This window comes from Myotis yumanensis, unplaced genomic scaffold (assembly GCF_028538775.1).
Source record: "Myotis yumanensis isolate MYYU_CA2020_CCGP unplaced genomic scaffold, mMyoYum1.0.hap1 SCAF_20, whole genome shotgun sequence".
Taxonomy (NCBI): Eukaryota; Metazoa; Chordata; class Mammalia; order Chiroptera; family Vespertilionidae; genus Myotis; species Myotis yumanensis.
Window position 1 is genome coordinate 1,712,001 of NW_027223771.1, and position 24,126 is coordinate 1,736,126.

Sequence of the window (24,126 nt, forward strand, 5' to 3'; positions counted from 1 at the left end):
CGCAGCAACACCGGAAGCCGACGGCCGGGACCCGGAAGTGGTAGGCGGGACCCGGAAGTGACGTCCCCGGTCTCCCCCGCTTCCGGCAGAAGGCGGCCAATCTGGCCTGGAAGAGCTCTGCGGCCCATCCTTTCCGCTGTAAATAATGGGAGCGATTCCCGGGTACGCGAGAGTCCGAATGAGGTGAAGGACGCTTCTACAAAACCGCATAAATTTTAATAAAATGACGGGTTCACTTGCCAAGAGTCAACCCTTCGTCCCTACGGCAACCCAGGCCGGCCTGTTCCCCCCACGGCGGCGGGAAGGACCCGCCTCGGCGGTCCTCTGATGATGACAGCCCCCTGCCTCGGGCGCTCCGGCCCCGGCCGGACCCAGGGTTCGGACCCATCACCTAGCGACAAATCCAGGCTCAGGTTTGAAGGGCGGAGACGACGAGTGCCTGGCCGGCCCTGGCACCTCTTCCTTCGCTTTTTAGTCTTTTTCTGATCCGAAAATAATCTTGGGGTATCGAAGAATTCCCAGTGTCTTAGGTTGGAGCCTGATGCAGACGGGGCTCCTGGCCAAGGCTTCCCCAACTCGAGCTCCGTGGCAGTCTTTGGTTAAAGAGCAATGGCTGAAGGCCCTTTGCCCCTTTGGACCCCCGGAGGGGGCTGTCCGGCGGCGGTGGGCGCGGGGCTCCCGCCCTGCGTTTACCTGTGGTGGCCGATGTCCAGGAGTGCGGTGGCGCTCTCCGTCAGGGGCGCGGGGGTAGGGCAGAGGGGGAGGTCCTGGGCCTGGGCTGCTCTGTGTTCAGAATTTACCACGCAGGGCAAGGTGCACTCAGTCCACGGGCTACTTATCACGCTTTCCCGTTGCAGGAAATAGCCCTGCTTGGGGGTTAAAGAGGATGGCACTGATCCTGCCATGGCTCTGTTTATGGCTTCTAGCCTCCTGCTGGCCTGGCCTTCTGCATTGGAAACATGGGGGCCCCTTGAGTTGCTGCTACTCACAGCTATTTCCCAATTCTGTTGCCCAAGTACCAACACAGAGGCATAGCTGGCACCCACCCGAGGCTCCTCTGTACCCCGCTGCACTGTCCCTGGTGTGTTTACGTGTCCATGTCCCCCTGAGGTGAGTGCCGGGGCTGTGTTTCTGCCATTCCTATCACCAGGCTCTAGCTCAGCGGTTCTCAACCTTCCTAATGCCGTGACCCTTTCATACAGTTCCTCATGTTGTGGTGACCCCCAATTTCATTGTTACAAATTGAACATCATGAAAGCATCGTGATGAATCACAAAAACAATATGTAATTATCTATGTGTTTTCCAATGGTCTTAGGAGACCCCTGTGAGAGGGTCGTTCGACCCCCAAAGGGGTTGCGACCCACAGGTTGAGAACCGCTGCTCTAGCTAGTACATGGGAGGAGGTAAATAAATACATGGGACCCCGGCCTCCCCAGCTCCCACTCTGCTGCAAGAGCCATCTTCTATTTGGGGAGCATCCCCGCTGTGATAGGTGCTGGTGGAAATGCACACAAGTGAGAGCGAACCAAGCGAGTGTTGCATACTTACGGCTGTTAAGCCTGAATCTGGAAGTGGGAAAGCAGCGCCTCCCGGATTTCCTCAGTGACAAAGAGCAGGGGCCAAAGGTGGCTGGGTCTCTTGTCCAGTGGAAGGTCCTGGGCTGCAGGTAGCACCCGGACTGGTGCAGGAGTGCAGGGTTGCTTGGCAGTGGCCCTAGGATCCTGGGGACCAACTCGGGCTGGACTACGTGCAGGAAGTGAGGAGGGCCCTGCTCTTTGTAGGCTCCTCTCAGGAGGGCCAATGGGAACAGACTCAGAGACGGCAGTTCTTGACTGCTCAGCCCGTCCTGGTGAGATCTAGGCTAGAGGAGAGAAGAAGCCTCTTACCACATTTCTTGTGAGGCTGGGGGCAGTGGTGGGAGAAATAGGGGACCGAGCCCTCGCTGGTTTGGCTCAGTGGATAGAGCGTCGGCCAGCAGTCTGAAGGGTCCTGGGTTCGAGTCCAGTCAGGGTCACGTGCCTGGGTTGCGGGCTCGATCCCCAGTAGGGAGCGTGCAGGAGGCAGCCGATCAGTGATTCTCTCTCATCACTGATGTTTCTCTCTCTCCCTCTCCCTTCCTCTCTGAATCAATAAAAATATATTTAAAAAAAAAAGAAATAGGTAACTGGAAAATCTTCCAGGCCGTAGCCACTACGGAACCAGTTACTCAACAAAAACAGGACCCACGGGGTTGCTACTAGCCCAGCGAATAGTGAACGCGGCAGCTGCTTCGTTGGCCTAAGGCGTTACTTATCTCCCGCTAGAGCCGCGGCACTGGCCGTGACAGGGTGGAGCCACGGAGGGTGGGGTTATTGTCAGATGGGAATATAGAGAGCCAGTCCCTTGTGAGAAGGTTGGGAGCGGCACGTGGCTGGAACCAGTGCCAAAAACAAGGGATCATGGGAGCGGACGTGAAAAGAACCAAGAAACTCTTTCCTAAGGCCCAGCATACACTGCTTTCCCCGCCTGCACTGCCAGGTACCATCCCATCAGCCGCCTGGGCCGCAGCCATCACCGTGCGCCAGGACAGCCTTGGTCCCCGCTCTGAGAGACGCTATGTAGAGCCCCTCACCCGACACTCAGGAGGTTTTTTCTGGCTCTGCTGGCTGGATTGCACGATGCTGGTGATCTGCTCGACGATCCCCAGGCTTCGGATGAGATTCTCCCTCCGCAGCAGGGCGTTCAGCCGCTCCAGCTCCTCCTCTTCCACAATTTCTTGAGGCTGCATCGTGTCCAGGTGTCCTGGTCGCAGCTACAAGGCACATGAGAGATGCATGCAGGCTCTCCAGTGATGAGTCCCAAACCACCAGCAAGTCGACTGCAGGACTCCTGCCCTCTACCGCCATCCCTTCCCCTGACCCTCGAGCCAGATCCCCTTTGCTACCCGTTCTCTCACGATCTGTTCCAAAAAGTCCGATTCCGCGGACTCATTAGGAACTCCTCTCTCTCTCAAATGAGGAGGAGAGGGCAGCAGATCCCCTTCTCTAATAGTTCCAACCCATTTTCCCGCAGAAAGGCAAGCGCCACGAAGCCCCTGACACCTTTTGCTCCCGTGTCCGGTTCCGGTAGGCCAGGTGGGTGGCCAGGCTCTGGAACCGGGGCCTGGACCGGGGCCTGGATCGCCTGTTCTCCCCGGCCGACTCCCCGGGGTTCTGCTCCTTGTTGTCCTTTGGCTTCTTAGAGTCTAAGACCTCCCGCTGCTTCTGCTTGAGGCGGAACTCTTCCCGTTGCTGCCTGACAAGATACAGCAGCTTCAGTCACTGGAGAAATTGTGGTGGGAAGTCGGGGGTGGGGGGGGTGGGCGGGAGGCATATGGGGATGGGAGAAGAGTAGGACATTATGATCCGTTTTGGGGACTGATGGGAGAGGAATGTGGGGAAGATGGGAAACCTAGTAGACTGAATCAGGAAGACTGTTAGGATTTATACTCCCCTCCCCCTCGTTCCTCTAGCAGCGGTTCTCAACCTGTGGGTCGCGACCCCTTTGGCGGTCGAACGACCCTTTCACAGGGGTCGCCTAAGACCATACTGCATATCAGATATTGACAGGACGATTCATCACAGTAGCAACATGACAGTTACGAAGTAGCCACGAAAATAATGTTATGGTTGGGTCACAACATGAGGTACTGTATTTAAAGGGCCAGAAGGTTGAGAACCACTGTAACTAAACTGAATCAGGAAGACGGATAGGATTTATAACGCCCTCCCCCTCTTTCCTCTAGGGCCGTGGTCGGCAAACTGCGGCTCGCGAGCCACATGCGGCTCTTTGGCCCCTTGAGTGTGGCTCTTCCACAAAATATCACGTGCGGGCGCGCACGTACAGTGCGATTGAAACTTCGTGGCCCATGCGCAGAAGTCGGTTTTCGGCCTGGGCGAATCTGTTTTGAAGAACTGTTGATATTTGGCTCTGCTGGCTAATGAGTTTGCCGACCGCTGCTCTAGGGCAGTGGTCCTCCACCTTCCTAATGCCTCGACCCTTTCATACAGTTCCTCATGTGGTGGTGACCCCCAACCATAAAATTATTTTCGTTGCTACTTCGTAACTGTCATTTTGCTACTGTTATGAATCATCATGTAAATATCTGATAGGCAGGATGTATTTTCATTGTTACAAATTGAACACAATGAAAGCATAGTGATTCATCACAAAAACAATATGTAATTATATATGTGTTTTCTTTTTTTTTTTTTTTTAATATGTTTTATTGATTTTTTACAGAGAGGAAGGGAGAGATAGAGAGTTAGAAACATCGATGAGAGAGACATCGATCAGCTGCCTCCTGCACATCTCCCATCGGGGATGTGCCCGCAACCCAGGTACATGCCCTTGACCGGAATCGAACCTGGGACCCTTGAGTCTGCAGGCCGACGCTCTATCCACTGAGCCAAACCGGTTTCGGCTATATATGTGTTTTCTGATGGTCTCAGGCGACCCCTGTGAAAGGGTCGTTCGACCGCCAAAGGGGTCTCGACCCCCAGGTTGAGAACCGCTGCTCTAGGGCTGACATCCTGTCCACCCTGCCGGGGAGCAGTTCCCCTGAAGGAGTCGCCCCCACCCGCGTGGAGAGGGGCATGCTGGGCGGAGTACCTGGCGCACTCCTCTCGGGCCTTGGAAGCCGCCGTCTCCTGGAAGAGGGAGCCACTGTGCTTAAAGAAGGGCTCATACTTCTGTGTGTCAGGCCCGGGGTAGATCCTCCGGTACCCGCCAAGGTGGGAGTCCTCATAGCATTCCTGGTCCAGCAGTGCCGCCTGGGACAGCTCCGTTAGGACGCGCCTAAGAAAACCAAGCTCTGGGTGAGTCGGGAGGTCTGCCAGCAGGCAGGCCGACTGCGGCGCCATGGCCTTCGCCCTGCCCCTGCGGTGACAGCTGCCAGCCCCGTCTGTGTGTGTTAATGAAAACAGGCTTGACTTAAGTAGGGCTTCTAATCGCAGAAAAGCTGGAAGAGCAGTAAGAAGCTAGAAACTGCCCGTCGTATTAGGATGCAGTGAGCATGTCGGTCATGAGCACAGACTGAGGCAGGGCCTCCTGATTTTGAAGCCTGGCTTTGCCACTGGGCAGGCCCTTCTTTTTTATAATATATTTTAATTTTTATTATTTTGTTTTATATTTTTATTGATTTCAGAGAGGAAGGGAGAGGGAGAGGGAGAGATAAAAACATCAGTGAGGAGAGAGAATCATGGAGTGACTGCCTCCTGCACACCCACACTGGGGATCGAGCCCGCAACCCAGGCATGTGCCCTTGACTGGAATTGAACCTGGGACTCTTCAGTCCGCAGGCCAACGCTGTATCCAACTGAGCCACACTGGCCAGGGCAGCAGACTATTTATTTATTCTCTCCTTCCTTTCTTGTTTTAAATGAAATTGGGATCATACAACAGCATTTGTAAATGGCTGCCTAATATTCTAATGCACTAGAACCCATTGCACGAAGATTCGCACAATAAGACTTCCTTCCCCTGGCTGCTGGCAGCGGTTTTCCTCGGGCACCCGGGACCCAGGCCTTTGGTCCAGCTGCAGCGGAGAAGCCAAGCCTCTTCAGTCTTCAGTCGTCTTCAGTCTTCACTCAGGCAGGAGCCTTCAGTCTTTGCTCCGTGCCTGCATATGCAAATTAGCCCACCATCTTTGTTAGGTTAATTTGCATGCTCATCCTGATTGGCTGGTGGGTGTAGCGGAGTGACGACCAATTTACATCTCTTTTATTAGTGTAGATGATTGTACTTTTGTTTATTAAGCCCAAAGGTTTTCCACCTTTTATCCCCATTGAAAGACACGGTTGATAAAGTCACGTGCACAATCCAATCCTGCACGAATACGCAGGGCACATACAGTTACACTTTACCTCCACTCACACAGACAGCGGAGTGCCTACTGTGTGCCAGACCGCCCCCCCCCCCCCCAGGATATTATGGCAAATCAAGCACACATGGGCCCTGCATCTTGCAATGCAAGTGGGGAAGAGGGACGTATTTATTATAAGAATAATCCTAAATCTACTCCAATTCATTTTTTATTGATTTTTCTTTTTTTTTTTGAGAGAGAGAGAGAAACATCGATTTGTTGTTCTACTTATCGATGCATTCATTGGTTGATTCTTGTACGTGCCCTGACCGGGAATCCAACCCACAACCTTGGCCTATCAGGATGAGGCTCTAACCAAGAGCTACCCGGCCAGGGACCATTCATTTTTATGGATCATCAACAAACTGGAATTTAGTGTTGGCAACAAATGACCATGTTTGCAAACCGTCTTACAATTAAAATAATAGTGGGTGGGCAATATTGATGTAAACTGCCCCCTAAAAACAAAATAAATGAACTGTCCCCTAATAGTGAATGACTTAACTGTTTTGTGTTTCATTACTATACACTTTCTCAGGAAATGGTTTCTAGAGGAACTTTGTTAAAAAACAACAACAGCTAATCAAACCACATAATGCTCCTTATAAGCTAATTATGAAATAGCTCTAACGTACACTGTTAAGTTGGGAAAGTTATGCTCCTCTCTGGGCAGTAAAAGGAGAAAAACAACTTGCATAAGTACATGTCTGTGCATTGAATGTTTGTGAAAATACACGCATGACCCGAGAAACACTGAGTAGCTGGAGAAGGGCAGGGGACAGGCTGATCGCCGCATCTTTTGCACTTGCACATACTTGTCTATGACAGGTGATATATGACTTACGCAAAAAATTGTTTTTAGTAGCTGATCAGCCCCGGGCTTTCATTCTCAGGAAAGTGATAACGAAGGAGACAAGTTACACAGCTTGCCCGGCGGGCGTGGCTCAGTGGTGGAGCGTTGACCTCTGAACCAGGAGGTCACGGTTCGATTCCCGGTCGGGGCACATGGCCGGGTTGCGGGTTCGATCCCCAGCATTGGGCATGCAAGAGGCAGCCGATCAGTGGTTCTCTCTCATCGTTGATGTTTCTCTCTCTCTCCCTCTCCCTTCCTCTCTGAAATCAATAAAGACCTATTTTAAAAATAAATAAAACAGACACCCCGGACAGCTGGGGTACCTGGCCTCGCGTAGCTCTTGGTGGCAGTGGAAAAGCCGCACTCTGACTCGCCGCTTCTCTTCCTCCATCACCTTCCTCTTGTCGCAGCCCTGGAGGTTGGCGAGGATCATGGCGTCTAAGAGGAGGGCATCCTTCACCTCCCGATCCAGGCGCGAGTCCGTGGTGAAGCTTGGAGAGTGGTTCACCTGCCAGGAGGAGCCGTTATCCGCCCCCTTCCTAGACCCCCTGAGCAGGTGGCCCCCCCCTTCCTAGACCCCTGAGCAGGTGGCCCCCCCTTCCTAGACCCCCTGAGCAGGTGGCCTCCCCCTTCCTAGACCCCTGAGCAGGTGGCCTCCCCCTTCCTAGACCCCCTGAGCAGGTGGCCTCCCCCTTCCTAGACCCCCTGAGCAGGTGGCCCCCCCTTCCTAGACCCCCTGAGCAGGTGGCCTCCCCCTTCCTAGACCCCTGAGCAGGTGGCCTCCCCCTTCCTAGACCCCCTGAGCAGGTGGCCTCCCCCTTCCTAGACCCCCTGAGCAGGTGGCCTCCCCCTTCCTATACTTCCTGAACAGGTGGCCTCCCCCTTCCTAAACCCCCTGAGCAGGTGGCCTCCCCCTTCCTATACTTCCTGAGCAGGTGGCCTCCCCCTTCCTAGACCCCCTGAGCAGGTGGCCTCCCCCTTCCTAGACCCCCTGAGCAGGTGGCCTCCCCCTTCCTAGACCCCCTGAGCAGGTGGCCTCCCCCTTCCTATACTCCCTGAGCAGGTGGCCTCCCCCTTCCTATACTCCCTGAGCAGGTGGCCTCCCCCTTCCTATACTCCCTGAGCAGGTGGCCCCCCCCTTCCTATACTCCCTGAGCAGGTGGCCCCCCCCTTCCTATACTCCCTGAGCAGGTGGCCCCCCCCTTCCTATACTCCCTGAGCAGGTGGCCCCCCCCTTCCTATACTCCCTGAGCAGGTGGCCCCCCGCTTCCTATACTCCCTGAGCAGGTGGCCTCCCCCTTCCTATACTCCCTGAGCAGGTGGCCCCCCCCTTCCTATACTTCCTGAGCAGGTGGCCTCCCCCTTCCTATACTTCCTGAGCAGGTGGCCTCCCCCTTCCTAGACCCCCTGAGCAGGTGGCCCCCCCCTTCCTAGACCCCCTGAGCAGGTGGCCTCCCCCTTCCTAGACCCCCTGAGCAGGTGGCCCCCCCCTTCCTATACTCCCTGAGCAGGTGGCCCCCCCCTTCCTATACTTCCTGAGCAGGTGGCCTCCCCCTTCCTAGACCCCCCTGAGCAGGTGGCCTCCCCCTTCCTAGACCCCCTGAGCAGGTGGCCTCCCCCTTCCTAGACCCCCTGAGCAGGTGGCCTCCCCCTTCCTAGACCCCCCTGAGCAGGTGGCCTCCCCCTTCCTAGACCCCCCTGAGCAGGTGGCCTCCCCCTTTCTAGACCCCCTGAGCAGGTGGCCTCCCCCTTTCTAGACCTCCTGAGCAGGTGGCCTCCCCCTTTCTAGACCTCCTGAGCAGGTGGCCTCCCCCTTCCTCGACGCCCTGAGCAGGTGGCCTCCCCCTTCCTCGCCGCCCTGAGCAGGTGGCCACCTCTTGCAGGCCCAGCTGGGGGGGGGGGGTGTCTAGTAGGAGGGCTTAGGAAAGGCATCCCCGCCAGTGGCCTCTGCCAAAGAGGCTGGCTGCTCCGACTTCCCAGGCCACAGGACCTGCCACGGAGATCCCTCTAACACAGTGGTCGGCAAACCGCGGCTCTCGAGCCACATGCGGCTCTTTGGCCCCTTGAGTGTGGCTCTTCCACAAAATACCACGGGCAGGCGCGCACGTACAGTGCGATTGAAACTTCGTGGCCCATGTGCAGAAGTCGGTTTTCGGCCTGGGGGAGTCTATTTTGAAGAAGTGGCGTTAGAAGAAGTGGGGGTACGTTCGCTGAGTCGACCCCCCAGATGGAGGGCGTTTTTAGCAAAGGCCAGCTTAGGAGCACCCTCATGAAGTTAATCACAATGTACCTACCTGTATCGTTTCAGTTTAAAAAATGTGGCTCTCAAAAGAAATGTCAATCGTCGTACTGTTGATATTTGGCTCTGTTGACGAATGAGTTTGCCGACCACTGGCCCTAACACACAGGCTGGTGAGAGCCAGACCGCCGGCCTGTGTGGATATCAGGTCCTTAAAGGCAAGGCTTACATGGGGAACACTTGGGACCCAAAACCTGGGCTCCTGTGGTGGAGGCAGAGGCCACCAAGATCTGACTCAGCAGGTCCCAAGCACAGAGATCTAATCCCCTGTGCGCTTCCTGCCCGCCCCCGTGCTGCTGTGCACCCCCCCCCCCCCCGTTCTCTGTCCCCCCACCTGAGTGTCCTGTTGGAGGAGGCCTTTGGATTTGGGAAGCCCAGGAGAGAGGCCTCACCTCCAGCAGCCAGGGCTTCAGCTTGTGGTCCAGCAGGATGTCAAAACCGAGGATCTCAAAGCAGGCACAGGTCCCTCCGCTCAGATGCTGGGGGAAGCAGGTGCGGTAGTTGTGGCGCAGGATGGAGTGGGCCGAGATGATGGTTTTGATGATAATGTCCTCGATGTCCCCCCACATCTCCCGGGGGTCGTAGCTGTGTTCTCGCAGCCAGGCATTGAGCGTCGACAGCTTCCTGCGAGGCCCAGGGCTCAGAGGAAGCAGGCTCCCCGGCGGCGCTAACCTAACTCCGAGCCTCAGTCCCCGGCGCTTTAAGGGGGCCGCTACCAGCGTGGAGCCGGGTTTGGTACCGGGGTGGGTCGGGGCCCCGCTCGGGCGGACGGGCACGGGACAAAGGGTCTGTCGAGTTTGCCTGAGCCGTCCGGCTCCCGGGAGCCGGTCTCAGGTTCCTTCCTGGGCTGCTGAGACTGAGGCTAAGGGGCAGAGGAAGAGAACAGAGCGGGGAGTACCTCTTGCTGCCCACAGCATCGTCCTGGACGAAATTCTCGTTGTGTTTGTTGATGGCGTAGTTGGTCAGGTGCATGCAGACCTCATCCTGGGGGGAGAGAGCGGCCTGCGGTCAAGGTCGGGCCCTGCTTCTCTCCTCGCCTGCCCTTCACTGCTTTGGAGCACCCCGCCCCCTTCCTCCTCCCCCACCCCCCCACCTCGCATCCCCAGCCGCCCCAGGACTGCTCATCTCCTGTCCGGCTTCACTGAGGACTGTCCTGGCAGCCCCCGGGGAAGAAGGGGTGCTGAGGCGCTCATTGGCTTCGTTCCTTGTTGTGAGTGAGGAGCCACGGGTGTCTTTTAAGACCTCCGCACAGAGCGGTGGGAAAGGGAAGGGTGCCGCCCTGCCCCCGGGCTGCCACCGGCCCCTTACCAGGTTGCTGTGGTTGGGCTCCACGTAGGGCATGGTGGCAAAGCGGGCCAGGCCCTCCTCGTACATGAAGATCCGCAGCGGGTCACAGGACGTGAGCAGGACGTAGATGCGCATGTCGAACTTGAAGCCGTCGATGAGGAAGGGCTGAGGGGGCGCAGACCCGCCGGGGAGAAAGGACAGGGCTTTGAAGAGCTCGCTCAATGTCACACACACGGTCGTTTAATTCCCACAGGGACCACGTGACAGAGCTACTGGTGTTATGCCCAATAACAAATGAGGAGCCAAAACCGGTTTGGCTCAGTGGATAGAGCGTCAGCCTGCGGACTGAGAGGTCCCAGGTTCGATTCCGGTCAAGGGCATGTGCCTTGGTTGCGGGCACATCCCCAGTAGGAGGTGCGCAGGAGGCAGCTGATCGATGTTTCTCTCTCATCGATGTTTCTAACTCTCTCTCCCTCCCTTCCTCTCTGTAAAAAATCAATAAAATATATTTTTAAAAAAAAGAAATGAGGAGACTGAGGCACAGGCAGGGTAAGACAGTTGCCTAAACCCAGGATATCGAAGAAGTGGAAAAACTCAGATTCAAACCCAGGCAGGCTGGCTTTGAGCCAGGGCTCCACAGGGCCTCCAAGATAAGGGGAGGGATGCGGGGGGTGGGGGGGCAGATAGCAGAAAGGGCAGGAGCTGGAAACTGGCTTCCTCCCTGGCTTTGGGAGCGACGGGGTGCCCCAGTGCTGGTGGCACCCCAGTGCTGGTGGAGGGACCTGGTGGGCCCGAGGTGCCCTTCACCTTGGAGATGTACTGCTGGCAGATCATATGCTCTCCGATCTTGATCTCCCGCGGGTTTCGGGTGATGAAGATGCCGCGGCCCTGACAGCCGCTGTCTGGCTTGCAGATAAACGTTCGGGTTTTCCGCTGACGACCACAGGCATGGAAGTCCCCGTAGCTATGGGCAGACGGGGCCGGTCAGAAGGTTCCTGTGCAATACGGCGGTCCCAGGGCCCCGTGGGCCCCTCCTGCCCTCCGGTCCACGCTCTTCCTGGAGCCCGCAGTCTCAGACCACTCCACTTCCATCCCGAGACATTCAAGGTCATTCAAGGTCATTCAAGGTCATTCATCCGGAGTCTGGAGAGAACCGAGATGGCGAACCCTCCCCTCCCCAGGGTGGCACTCACTCCGCGGGCAGGCACCAGGTGCGGGGGAAGATGTTGTACTCCCGGGGGTAGATTTTCTGCATGCGCTTCAGGTTCCGGGCCAGCAGGTCTTTGCGGCAGATTTCCGTCATGCCAGGGAAGTGGTTGATTTTCTGAAACGGAGCAAATGAGTTAAACGACCCCCCAGAGGAAGCGGCTGTTCCTGGGGCCTGGGCATCCAGAAAGCAGTGGAGAAGGACTGGGAAGGTCAAGGTAGAAGTCAGTGGAGGTCAACACTACCTAGCACCCCAAAGAGAAAACAGGAAGATCCCCTAAGGCAGCCTCTCCCCAAAACACACATAACCCTGAGGTTAGAAACGAGGGGTAGTGAGCAGGGGCTAGACAAGATTTTGGTCCTTCTAGACCAGCGGTTCTCAACCTGTGGGTCGAGACCCCTTTGGGGGTCGAATGACCCTTTCACAGGGGTCGCCTAAGACCATCGGAAAACATATATAATTACATATTGTTTTTGTGATGAATCACTATGCTTTAATTATGTTCAATTTGTAACAATGAAATTGGGGGTCACCACAACATGAGGAACTGTATGAAAGGGTCGCGGCATTAGGAAGGTTGAGAACCACTGACCCTTATACCATCCCTCAGACCACCAGGGACCAGTCCTGTAAGAATAACTGGTGTGTAACAGCACAAAGCAAATGAGAAGACATTTCCGCAAAGAGAAAAGGAAATTAGGAACCGGCCCAGAGCATGCACGGCCATGGCACCCCCAGAGGGCACAGCAGTGCCCGGCAGCCCGCTGGAACCCTGCTACTGCCCCCAGTATGGGAGGCAGAACCGCCACCGCTCTGTGCTCTCTCGCTGGCTCACCCAGTGATTGATTCCAGAGAGGGAGAGAGAGATAGAAACATCAATGATGAGAGAGAATCATGGATCGGCTGCCTCCTGCACGCCCCCCACTGGGGATCAAGCCCACAACACTGGACCTGCGCCCGAACCAGGAATCGAACCGTGACCTCCTGGTTCAGCGGTTGATGCTCAACCACTGAGCCACACCAGCTGGGCTGTCTTTGAGGATTTAATGAGGGAAGAACATAAAGGCAGTGTCTGTCTCTGGCTCTTCTCGTGGGATTGGTTACAGTCTCGTTAATGGGGAGGCTTATTGTGAGGCTTCCCCTCAAAATATGCATGTAGACCAGTGATGGCGAACCTATGACACACGTGTCAGAGGTGACACGCGAACTCATTTTTTTGGTTGATTTTTCTTTGTTAAATGGCATTTAAATATATAAGATAAATATCAAAAATATAAGTCTTTGTTTTACTATGGTTGCAAATATCAAAACATTTCTCTATGTGACACGGCACCAGAGTTAAGTTAGGGTTTTTCAAAATGCTGACACGCCGAGCTCAAAAGGTTCGCCGTCACTGGTGTAGACCCTTTTCAGTTATTTTATTGCTTAACCACCACAAAGACCCAGTTAGGGGTTCACAAAAATACCATGAAGACTTAATATTCTTCTTGAGAACCCAGACCCAACTTTCTTGACTTTCTTGGGGCTATGAGGGCCCCCACACTGACTCTTTTTAAAAAAAACAACAACATATTTTATTGATTTTTTACTGAGAGGAAGGGAGAGGGATAGAGACTTAGAAACATTGATGAGAGAGAAACATCGATCAGCTGCCTCCTGCACACTCCCCACTGGGGATGTGCCCGCAACCAAGGTACAGGCCCTTGACCAGAATCGAACCTAGGACCCTTCAGTCCACAGGCCGACGCTCCATCCACTGAGCCAAACCTGATAGGGCCCTACACTGGCTCTTGGTGGAGGTAGGATGCTAGGCTGAGCTGCTCAAGGCTGGACCCTTCAGCTGGCTCGGAACTGAATGAGTCTTCCCCTGTGACAGTCACCTGCCCTGGGGGGGGCCAGTTGGGCACACAAGCCTCCAGGCCAACAGCAGATACTGAGACGGGATGTGCCCCGCGGACACTTCTTCACACAACAGAAGTTCCAGAGACCCAAGAGGAGAATATTTCCATTGGCACGGAAGCCCCTGGCCATGGCCTTTCCTGCCCTGAACAGGGGCATAGCCACAGAGTGACAGCCTCGGGTGCCTGAGCCCAAGGGGGGGGGGGGGGGTGTCATTCTGGGGCCACAGCCCCTGCCGGATCGTGGGTTGGGAGGTTGTACCTGAAACCTCTTCATGTCCATGACTCGTTCCAGGGACACAGAGCAGTCCGTCCAGTACACGTTCCACTCTTCGTCTTCGCCCACCTCCCTCAGGCCACACATTCGGGCTGCGCGACGCACTGCGGAGGGAGGGCGGGAGGGAGGGAGGTCAGGGAGGCCCAGGCTGGGCTGGGTGAGGAACAGCCCCGACTGGAGAGCAGGTTGAAGAGGGGGGTGGTTCTTACCTCGGCTCTGCACTTCAGTTGCCACGTGACAACTCCAAGTTCGTGAAGCTGTCGGGCCTCCCACAAGCTGACAGGGGACACTAGAGTCTGTTTCCCTGCGCCTGTCACTCCCTCTCTCAACTAGGACGGTTTCTAGCCGGCAAAGCTAGCCCTTGGTAGGGATCGCACCAGCACCTCACACGCTGGGGGGCCCCTTGCACAGAGGACAGTGGGGATAAGAGGGGAGAAAGAGATGGCTGACCCAGCTGGTGAGTTTTAAAAATTGCTGAAATCGCTGAAACCGGTTTGGCTCAGTGGATAGAGCGTCGGGCTGCGGACTGAAAGGTCCCAGGTTCGATTCCGGTCAAGGGCATGTACCTGGGTTGCGGGCACATCCCCAGTAGGGAGTGTGCAGGAGGCAGCTGATCAATGCTTCTCTCTCATCGATGTTTCTAACTCTCTAACTCTCTCCCTTCCTCTCTGTAAAAAAAATCAATAAAATATATTTTTAAAAAATCGCTGAAATCATCTTAAGAGCTTCCTTGAAAAAATGGTTTTAACCGAGTTTCATCTCATCTCTGATAAAAACTGAAAATTGGCCCTAGCCGGTGTGGCTCAGTGGATAGAGCGGCGGCCTGCAGACTGAAGGGTCCTGGGTTTGATTCCGGTCAAGGGCACATGGCCGGGTTGCAGGCTCGATCCCCAGTGTGGGGCGTGCAGGAGGCAGCCGATCCATGATTCCCTCTCATCATTGATGTTTCTATCCCTCTCTCCCTCTCCCTTCCTCTCTGAAATCAATAAAAATATATATTTTAAAAAACAAAGCAAACTGACAAAGGTGGGGGCAGTGGTGACTTTCAGTGATTTTTTTTTTCATGCTAGCTATTTTTTTTCATATTAGATGCCCACCCTACTCCTGAGACAAAGTGAACAGGGATGTCTCAGCTGCGAGCGGCTGAGCCAGGGCGCTCAGGTACAGGCTACAGGCCAGGCCAACAAGGTCCAGGGGCTGGGAGCCTGACTGGGGGGACCATCCCCAGAGGGAAAGTGACAGCAGAGCCGGGCGCTTACCACTCTCATATCTGCAGTTGGTCAGGTTGATGGCCAGGGCTCTGGGAGGGAGGAAGGGCAGCAATCAGGCACAAGGGGAGGGAAGGGCGGACCCCTGGCTGCCAGGTGCTCAGCTGACACACCCAACAAACCCACAATGCAGTTCGTTTCCCCCAGAAGCCCCTTGAGGACCAAGATGACATAAACAGGCTGAAGTTCTACACTAAGCCACCCCCCATGGTTCTGAATTTTGTTTGTTTTCGTTGTACCAAAAGATTAGTGAAGCTCTGGTATTCCTTGCCATCCTTCCATGACTAAAGGGAAGACCTTGGGGAAAAAAAAAAAGCTAAGGTAGCCTAGCTGTGGTGGCTCAGTGGATTGAATATCCATCATCCCATGGACCATGAGGTTCTGGGTTTGATTCCTGGTCGGGGCACATGCCCGGGTTGCGGGCTCAATCCCCGGTGGGGTGTGTGTGGGAGGCAGCCAATCAATGATTCTCTCTCAATATTGATGTTTCCATCTCTCTCTCCCTTCCTCTCTGAAATCAATAAAAATATATTTAAACAAAAACAAATAAAGGGAAGACCTTGGGTCCCAAGCCCAACTGCAAAGGGAAGCTGAGGTGCCTGCGGAGCTGGGCAGGTGAGGGGGTGCAGAGAACTGTTACCTGCATCTCCGCCTTCTCTTTCTTCTCCCGACCTCTAAGTCATCTAAGGCAGCCGGGGCTAAGACTATTTTCGGGATTTTCGTGGCCACAATGGATAAGGCGACCCCATTGTCAGCCTTGGAGAGTGTCTGCTGAGCAGGGTTAGGAGAGATGGCAACTTCCCCATCGTCGCACTCCTCCTCGGACTCCTCTTCTTCAACAGAGTCTTGCTCTGATTCGCTGGTCTTAGAGGGACTTGGCTCCATCCTTGAGATTCTGGGGGGACAGGGGCGGGGATGAAATATACTCAGGCTCCCCTCCAGGCCTGGGAAGGCCTGGAGAATTGCACCCTGAGGACCTTTCTGGTGTGAGAAGGGAAGGCCGCTGCTCCTCCGGAACAGACCATCCCCCTGCAAGACGGGCAGTTTCCAAGGAGGCAGTCGGGGTCCTGGGACGCCCATGAGATGCTGGGTTGGCGTCACCCAAGGTGACACCACACAACACGCTGGGGGGCAGCAGGATCTGAACAGAGCTGGCAGGGACCATGCCACAGCTGCTTTCGTTTTTGAATGGGAAGGGGGATGGCTGGAGGACGGGGGCTTCGCTTTTAAAACAGAGCACAAGCCCAGAGGTCCCCTAGGCCGGCCTCAGTTTCTCCACGTGTACACCCTGGTGCCAGGCACCCGCTAGCTAAGGCCTCTTAGGTGCTGACAGCAGAGGAGGAGCCCCCTGTGGACTCTGCCCACCGGGAGTTCCGAGGAGAGCGGAGGGACTGATGAGTCCACTCCTAGTGGCCCGGGACGGGACTCAGCTGGTCGCTCATGTCCACCCTTCCTTCCCTGGGCATTGCTGGGCCTCAGGGACGGCCTCCTGGTTCCTTCCACGGGACTTGCCGTCCCCACTGATCACAAGGGGGAGCCCGTTCCCCACGGGGTTCACTCTTAGTTGCGAGATCCCCGCGGTGGTGGCTCCTTCCGCAAGCTGGCTGCCACCGCCCTCTGTCGCCATGGACACGAGTGACCCCCATTGGAGCAGCGTTCTGGGGGCGGGGCCTCCCGGGAACCACACCCACTCGGCGGAGCGTTCCGAGGCCATCTTGTGCACCGGGGAAAGGGGGGGGGGGGGGCGGGGCTGGCCGGAAGTGGAAGCGCCACCTAGCCCAGGCCCTCTTCCTGTGGCAGCTGACAGACTGCATCATGGGACTTGTAGTCCTTTGGCTTCAATGCCAGTAGGCTCTACCCCACTCCCACCCTTTCTTGAACCACCAGGCTAAGCCCAGAATTTGGCCAACTCTGTCAGGTAGACACATGTGCTTGCCTTTGTTACAATTTTTTTAAATATATATTTTATTGATTTTTTACAGAGAGGAAGGGAGAGGGATAGAGAGTTAGAAACATGGATGAGAGAGAAACATCGACCAGCTGCCTCCTGTACACCTCCTACTGGGGATGTGCCCACAACCAAGGTACATGCCCTTGACCAGAATTGAACCTGGGACCCTTCAGTCCGCAGGCCAACGCTCTACCCACTGAGCCAAACTGGTTAGGGGGATATATATATATATATATATATATATATATATAAATTTTTTTTTTTTTTAATAAACATGCCTGAGCAGTCTCTGCACCTGGAGGGTCAGCCTCAATTAGCACACGTGCCCTCAAGCGCCTTATCAGACTGTCCCTTCGCTGTCCATCCACTTTATCTGATTCTGATGGCCACTTCCACCAAACTCTGCTCACCTTACAATTATCCTATGTGGTTCAATCTAGAGGACACTTTAAAAATTTCCCTCCTTTAGCCCTGGCCAGGTAGCTCACTTGGTTAGTGTATTCCTAACATCCCAAGATGGCGGTTCCATCCCAGGTCAGCGCACATACAAGAAACAACCAATGGATGCATAAATTAGTGGAACAACTCAATGTTTTTCTCCCCCTCTCAAAAAAATCAATAAATTTAAAAAAATTAAAATTTCCCTCCTTTAAATAAAGAGACATAGACATTTTCTGATTCACAGACTCTTCTTTTTTTTTTTTTTATGGTTAATCCTCACCTGAAGATATTTTTCCATTGATTTTGAGAGAGAGTGGAAGAGAGAGAGAAAAACAGAGAGAAATATCGATGTGAGAAAAACACATCGATTGGTTGCTTCCTGAACACACCCTGACCAGGGCCAGGGAAGGTGCAACCAAGGTACGTGCCCTTGACCTGCTCTTGACAGGAATCGAACCCAGGACCCTTCAGTCCCTGGGCCAACGCTCTGTCCACTGAGCCAAACTAGCTAGGGCTGACTCACAGACTTCTTGATCTTTCTTCAGCATATGACATTCTCAAGTACCCTCTCCTTGAAATGCTTTGGAGTCCTTTGCCTTCTAGGACACTTTATTTTTTTTTATTTTTAATATGCTTTTATACATTTCAGAGAGAGGAAGGAAGAGGGAGAAGTAGAAACAGGAATGATGAGAGAGAATCATTGATCGGCTGCCTCCTACACACCCTCTACTAGAGATCAAGCTCACAACCCGGGAATGTGCCCTGGCCAGCATCGAACCATGACCTTCTGCCTGATTCATGGCTGACTCTCATCCACTGAGCCATACCGGTCAGGCTCATTTTTTTTTTCTTTTGACAAATATTTAGTATTCCAGGTGCTGTTCTAGGACCTGAACCATCATTTCTTGCCTGAATTTCCACCATTCACCAACCTCTTAATTGGACTCCCTGATTCTATTCATCCATCCATCCATCCATCCATCCATCCATCCAATACAGCTAAAGGAGTGGTCGCCAACCTTTCAGACCTCATGGACCACCAGTGGTCCGCGGACCACCGTTTGGCAACCACTGAGCTAAAGTATTCTTCCTAAAATGCAAATGTTACTCCCCCTTTGAAAACTCTTCAGGGTTTCCCATTCGATCAAATCCAAAACCTCCTAGTACATGAGGCCCCTCATCAAAAAGCAAGCAAAAAGAGGCCCCCATTGGATCAGCCCTTCCTACCACTCTCAAAGCCCAGGGCTCTGAGAACAAAGGGTCCCCTAAGTATTCCATCCTCAAGATTAGAAAAACCTTCAATCTAAACCCCATTCTTGCCCGGCCAGTGTGGCTCAGTGGTTGAGCATCGACCTATGAACCTGGAGGTCATGGTTTGATTCCCAGTCAGGGCATATGCCTGGGTTGCGGGCTTGATCCCCACGGTAGGGCATACAGGAGGCAGCCAATCAATGATATTCTCTCATCATTGATGTTTCTATTTCTCTGTCCCTCCCCCTTCCTCTCTGAAATCAATAAAAACATACTTAAAAAAAATAAATTCTTGCCCTAGCTGGCTTGTCTCAGTGGATAGAGCGTCAGCCTGCGGACTGAAGGGTCATGGGTTTGATTCCGGTCAAGGGCACATGCCTGGGTTGTGGGCTTGATTCCCCACTAGGGGGCATGCAGGAGGTAGCCAATCGATGATTCTCTCTCATCATTGATGTTTCTATCTCTCTCTCCCTTCCTCTCTGAAATCAATAAAAATATATTTTTTTAAAATTCCGTTCTTGAGAACTCACAAAGTATATAAATGGCTGAGAAGTAGAACCATAAAGGAAACCTTTTCCCCCTTTTTTATGAAAAAGCCTATTTGGGCCAGAGAAGGCTTTCCTCTGAACATCAGTCCCAGGGAATAAGTGGGAAAATCCGCTATCTGGGCTCATTACCTTGGAAACAAAATCCACTTTGCTATAATGGTCGCCTGCAAACCCTTCAGAGAATGAACAAGCAAAATAAAATGAAGCCTGTATACGCAGGGGTTTTCAGAAAGAGGCACTGAGCTAAAATGACAGCAAAGTGCCAAAAATACGAGGGCAACCCAAATTTTTGGTGGAAATTTAAATGTTCAACATATTAATGGAAACATTTACATTTGTCATCATGTTTTTCTTTCTTTTTTAAAAAAATATATTTTATTGATTTTTTACAGAGAGGAAGGGGGAGGGATAAAGAGTTAGAAACATCGATGAGAGAGAAACACCGATCAGCTGCCTCCTGCACACTCCCTACTGGGGATGTGCCCGCAACCCAGGTACATGCCCTTGACTGGGATCGAACCAGGGACCTTTCAGTCCGCAGGCTGACGCTCTATCCACTGAGCCAAAGAGGTTAGGTTGTTATAATGTTTTTCTTATGAGATGGGAGGTAGTACATATTCTGCCTTATCCCAATGAGACTATAATATCTTTTGGGATTCAAACCTCTAAAATTCTTTCCTAGAGGCCTGGCCATAGACAGCCAACCACCTGGGGACCGGAGCCTCAGGTCTGGGCCAGTGAGCTGTTAAGGAGAGCCGCGGTGACGGGAGCCGCTACCTGGAGAGACGGTCACAAGTAATGGTCCCAGCTCAGCTTCTGGTGTCTGCCTGCCTGTGCTGCAGTCCCGACCCCAACACGGATGAGCTGTGTGATCTCAGACAAGTTATTAAATCTCTGCCCACCTCCATTTAACCACTTCATCGGTATTAAGAGAAGCTGTACCTCGCCCTAACCCCGTGGTTGGCAAACTGCGGCTCACGAGCCACATGTGGCTCTTTGGCCCCTTGAGTATGGCTCTTCCACAAAATACCACGTGCGGGCGCGCACATACAGTGCGATTGAAACTCCGTGGCCCAAGCGCATAAGTCGGTATTTTGTGGAAGAGCCACACTCAAGGGGCCAAAGAGCCGCATGTGGCTCGAGAGCCGCGGTTTGCCGAGCCGCAGTTTGCTGACCACTGCCCTAACCGGTTTGGCTCAGTAGATAGAGCGTTGGCCTGCAGACCGAAGGGTCCCAAGTTTGATTCTGGTCAAGAGCATGTACCTCGGTTGCAGGCTCCTCACCGGCCCAGGCCCTGGACAGGGTGCGTGCAGGAGGCAACCAATTGATGTGTTTCTCTCACATCGATGTTTCTCTCAGTCTTTCCCTCTCTCTTCCATTCTCTCTAAAAGATCAATGGAGCCAGAACCGGTTTGGCTCAGTGGATAGAGCATCGGCCTGCGGACTCAAGGGTCCTGGGTTCGATTCCGGTCAAGGCATGTACCTTGGTTGCGGGCACATCCCCAGTGCGGGGCGTGCAGGAGGCAGCTGATCAATGTTTCTCTCTCATTGATGTTTCTGGCTCTCTATCCCTCTCCCTTCCTCTCTGTAAAAAAAAATCAATAAAATATAATTAAAAAAAAAAAGATCAATGGAAAAATATCCTCGGGTGAGGATTAACAAAAAATAAATAAATAAATAGAAAAGAGAAGCTGTACCTTTAAAGCTGTGAGTACCACTCGTTTTCACACTAGACGAAGTATGTGAAGAGTACTCAGCTTGTGTTTGTTAGGGCTGGAGGAAAATTCCCGGTAGCCAGGCAGGGGAAGAATGCGCTAGAAGGAGGGCATCTGGATGGAGCAGGGCCCAATGCAGGGAGAGATGAAGAAATAAAACTCAGTGGTAGGCAAAGGGGGAACAAGTGGGGGGGGGGAGGGCACCATGCCAGAGGTACATAAACTATCACTTTTGTAAGACTTGATATGAAAGGGCAAGTCCATAAAGAAACTCACGAGTATCTAACGCTTGTGCATGCCCCCTTCCCAACAACAGGCTGGGCACCCCTGGGGCTTGCCCCAGAAGAAAGGAAAGAAGCAGATACATCCACGAGGACTCACTCATTCCATTTATTCCAAGGTGTCTCCTCTTGAAAGAGACCATTTCGATCGGTTCTCGCTCCCTCCTCTGAGGCTAAGACCCGGTGAGAGAGCAGTGATGGAAACGCCCTAATGATTGCTCCTCCTGGGCTGTCAAGGCCACCAGTGCTGCCCGTACCTCTTCGGCCTGCACCGGGGGCAGCAGACAGTCCCGAATGAGGGCCAGCGCGGCCGCCTCCGTCAGGCTGCTGAAGTCCTGGGGTGTTTTGACAGGGAGGTGCCCGGCCAGCTCGCAAAGGGCAACATTGAATGCCTCCCGCTCCTTTACCCCAAAGCTGGACTTCCGGGGCCAGAGGATTACCCGGACCCCTGTGAGGGTTGAGGAAAAGGAAGTCTGTCCAGGCGGTGCGCCCCGGGTCACGAACAGGTTGTGTGCAATCTCCCGGGCAGTCAGATAGTCGGTGGCGCGACACACTCTGCTTATCAAGGCTTCTAAGTCCGGGCCTGGCCCGCTGGTGTAAAAGAGGAAGCCGGGGGCTGGGACCGCCTGCAGCAGGTGCAAACGGCCCCCAGGGTCCAGGGGCTCACTTGGTGCCCCCTCCACGGGCAGCCTGTGGGGCAGGTAATAGCCGTGCAGGTGCAGGTGGTTCACGGAGGCCAAGCCGCCCAGGCTGTTGAAGCCGACGCGAAAGCCCGGGTGTGAGCTCAGCAGCACGGCCTCCAGCCCGGCCCGGAGTGCACCGGGCAGCAGGCGCTGGGGGAGCCCCCGGGCGGGCTCGGGCACCAGCAGCACGTGGCCCCACTCCAGGGGGCTCACGTTGATCATCACCAGGATATCCTCTTGCTGCAGAGCCCCCGGGGGATCGGGCTCCCGGCGCAAACGGAAGAGGACTTCTCCCGGCCGGATTTTGTTGAAGTTAAACTCTTCGGGGTCAAAGGCCTGCCTGACGCTCCTGATGTTCTGGGGGCGCCTCCTCTGCACCCCTCGTTCCACATTCAGCTGAGCCACGAAGCCCATGGGACCAGGGAGCGTCTGGGTCTGCAGCTCCCCCAGGCGGTAGCGGAACAGCCCCAGCTCCATCCGCTGTCTCCAGGCAGAGCAGAGCGCGGAGTCAAAACGAGACAGAGGCCGTGTGTCCGGGAGGCTGGGCGCGGTCCTGGGCCACTGGATCCCTTCCCGCGTGAGTTCCTTCTGTCCATAGACAAAGTCAGGGATGCCTTGCTCTTCCCAGTCCTCCCTGTTTGGAGGGAGCAGATAGGAAGTTTCACTTGAACCAGCTGAATCCGCCATGGGCCGACCTGAAACAAACGTAAGAGGGGGAAAAACACAGGATGCTACCCCATTTCCAGAGATTTTATTTTTTTATTATTATTTTTTAAAATTTTTATTGATTTTTTACAGAGAGGAAGGGAGAGGGATAGAGAGTTAGAAACATCGATGAGAGAGAAACATCGATCAGCTGCCTCCTGCACACCCCTCCACTGGGGATGTGCCCGCAACCAAGGTACATGCCCTTGACCGAAATCGAACCTGGGACCCTTGAGTCCGCAGGCCGATGCTCTATCCACTGAGCCAAACCGGTTAGGGCAAGATATTTTATTTTTATTTTCAAATAACCTTTACTTGTTCTTCTGGTTACAAAAGTCATATAAACCTTTGGTCAAATATTTTGAAATACAGAAATTACTCATGATCCTGTAGATGAACATATATTTTTGCTGAATTAAAAATCCAAATAACCATCTGGCGTACCTCAGGGGTTGAGCATCAACCTATGAACCGGAAGGTCAAGGTTCGATTCCCAGTCAGGGCACATGACAGAGACCCTGGGGATGGAGCCCGGAACCCAGGCATGTGCCCTTGACCGGAATCGAACCTGGGACCTTCCAGTCCACAGACTGACACTCTATCCATTGAGCCAAGCCAGCCTGGGCGATCACATTGAGTGCTGGGCAAACTATAGTCACTCGGTAAACATTTACTCAATCAAGGCCACGTATCAGGTCCCGGCGTGCATGCCTCTCCTAGCTCACGGGGCTTACAGTCTAGTGGGGGAAGCAGACATCACCCGAGTAACTATAAATTGCAAGCAAGGTACGTGCCGCGCAGGAGAAGCATCGGGAGCTCGGCAAGTGTAAGGCAAACTCCTGATCTAGTCCAGGGACTCAGGAAAGGCTTCCGTGAGCATAAGCCGGAAGAGGAACTGAGAGCCCACGGTGGCCAAAACACAGAGGCCCTGAGGAGTTGGCAGAGAGAAGCTGAAATCAGATTACAGGGGTGCGCGTTTTTAGTTGTTTGTTTGTTTTTAATTGGCATGCTCACATTTACACTTTAAAGATCAGCAAGCAGATTAAATTAGAAGAATCCAGAATTAATCCCCACAAGTGCACCTGTCAATGATATTTCCGCAAAACGAAAGAAATAACCTCCCTTCCACCTCCTCCTCTCAGCAGCTTGGAATCCTCACCCTTTGGCACAGCGCAGTTTCATTCATTCGTGCATTGGCACAGGGGAACCTACCTTGCAGGGCTGTTGCAAAAATCGAAGTCACTCCGCACGGCGTTTGGCATCCGGCGGGTGACAGGACACAGCCTCACAGGCAGTAGGTTGGCGGCTATGTCTGCAGAGGCGACCTGGGGGCTGCAACACGTGAGGCGGGGGCCGGGTGGTGACGTCGGGATGCAAAAGCCGTCCTCAGGCACAGGGGCAGCCGGCGGCCAATGGCCACTCAGAGAGTTTCCAGGCCCCCCTGGCCCCAGACTTCCCTGCTGCCCTTTACCAGACCTCACCCGAGGCCGCCGCCGCCGACCACCGCAGGCGAGGAGCAAGCTCCGCGAGATGGACCCCCAGCTACTGCAGCCAGAGCAGCGAGGACGCGGTGCCCTCC

General features: G+C 54.0%; 2 protein-coding genes across 3 annotated transcripts; both read right to left on the minus strand.

The window, feature by feature from the left end:
* Positions 1–16: 16 nt before the first annotated feature.
* On the minus strand, positions 17–20,941 carry TTLL13 (tubulin tyrosine ligase like 13). Of its 2 annotated transcripts, none has more exons than XM_070400658.1 (15): positions 20,861–20,941; positions 15,613–15,867; positions 14,964–15,004; positions 13,690–13,808; positions 11,516–11,646; positions 11,130–11,286; positions 10,344–10,487; positions 9,934–10,019; positions 9,428–9,659; positions 7,060–7,244; positions 4,632–4,817; positions 3,083–3,275; positions 2,614–2,793; positions 1,551–1,863; positions 17–946 (listed from the first exon to the last, which is right to left on the minus strand). In XM_070400658.1, the coding sequence occupies exons 2-15, from the start codon at positions 15,855–15,857 to the stop codon at positions 690–692; spliced, it is 2,469 nt and encodes an 822-aa protein (XP_070256759.1). In that variant the 5' UTR covers positions 15,858–15,867; positions 20,861–20,941; the 3' UTR covers positions 17–689. The 2 variants fall into 2 exon arrangements, with proteins under 2 accessions (XP_070256759.1, XP_070256760.1); XM_070400659.1 differs by lacking the exon at positions 20,861–20,941 and adding an exon at positions 16,338–16,534.
* Positions 20,942–21,332: 391 nt separating this feature from the next.
* GDPGP1 (GDP-D-glucose phosphorylase 1) lies at positions 21,333–24,085 on the minus strand. The gene is made up of 2 exons (XM_070400660.1): positions 23,760–24,085; positions 21,333–22,537 (listed from the first exon to the last, which is right to left on the minus strand). The coding sequence occupies exon 2, from the start codon at positions 22,527–22,529 to the stop codon at positions 21,333–21,335; it is 1,197 nt and encodes a 398-aa protein (XP_070256761.1). The 5' UTR covers positions 22,530–22,537; positions 23,760–24,085.
* Between the last annotated feature and the right edge of the window lie 41 nt (positions 24,086–24,126).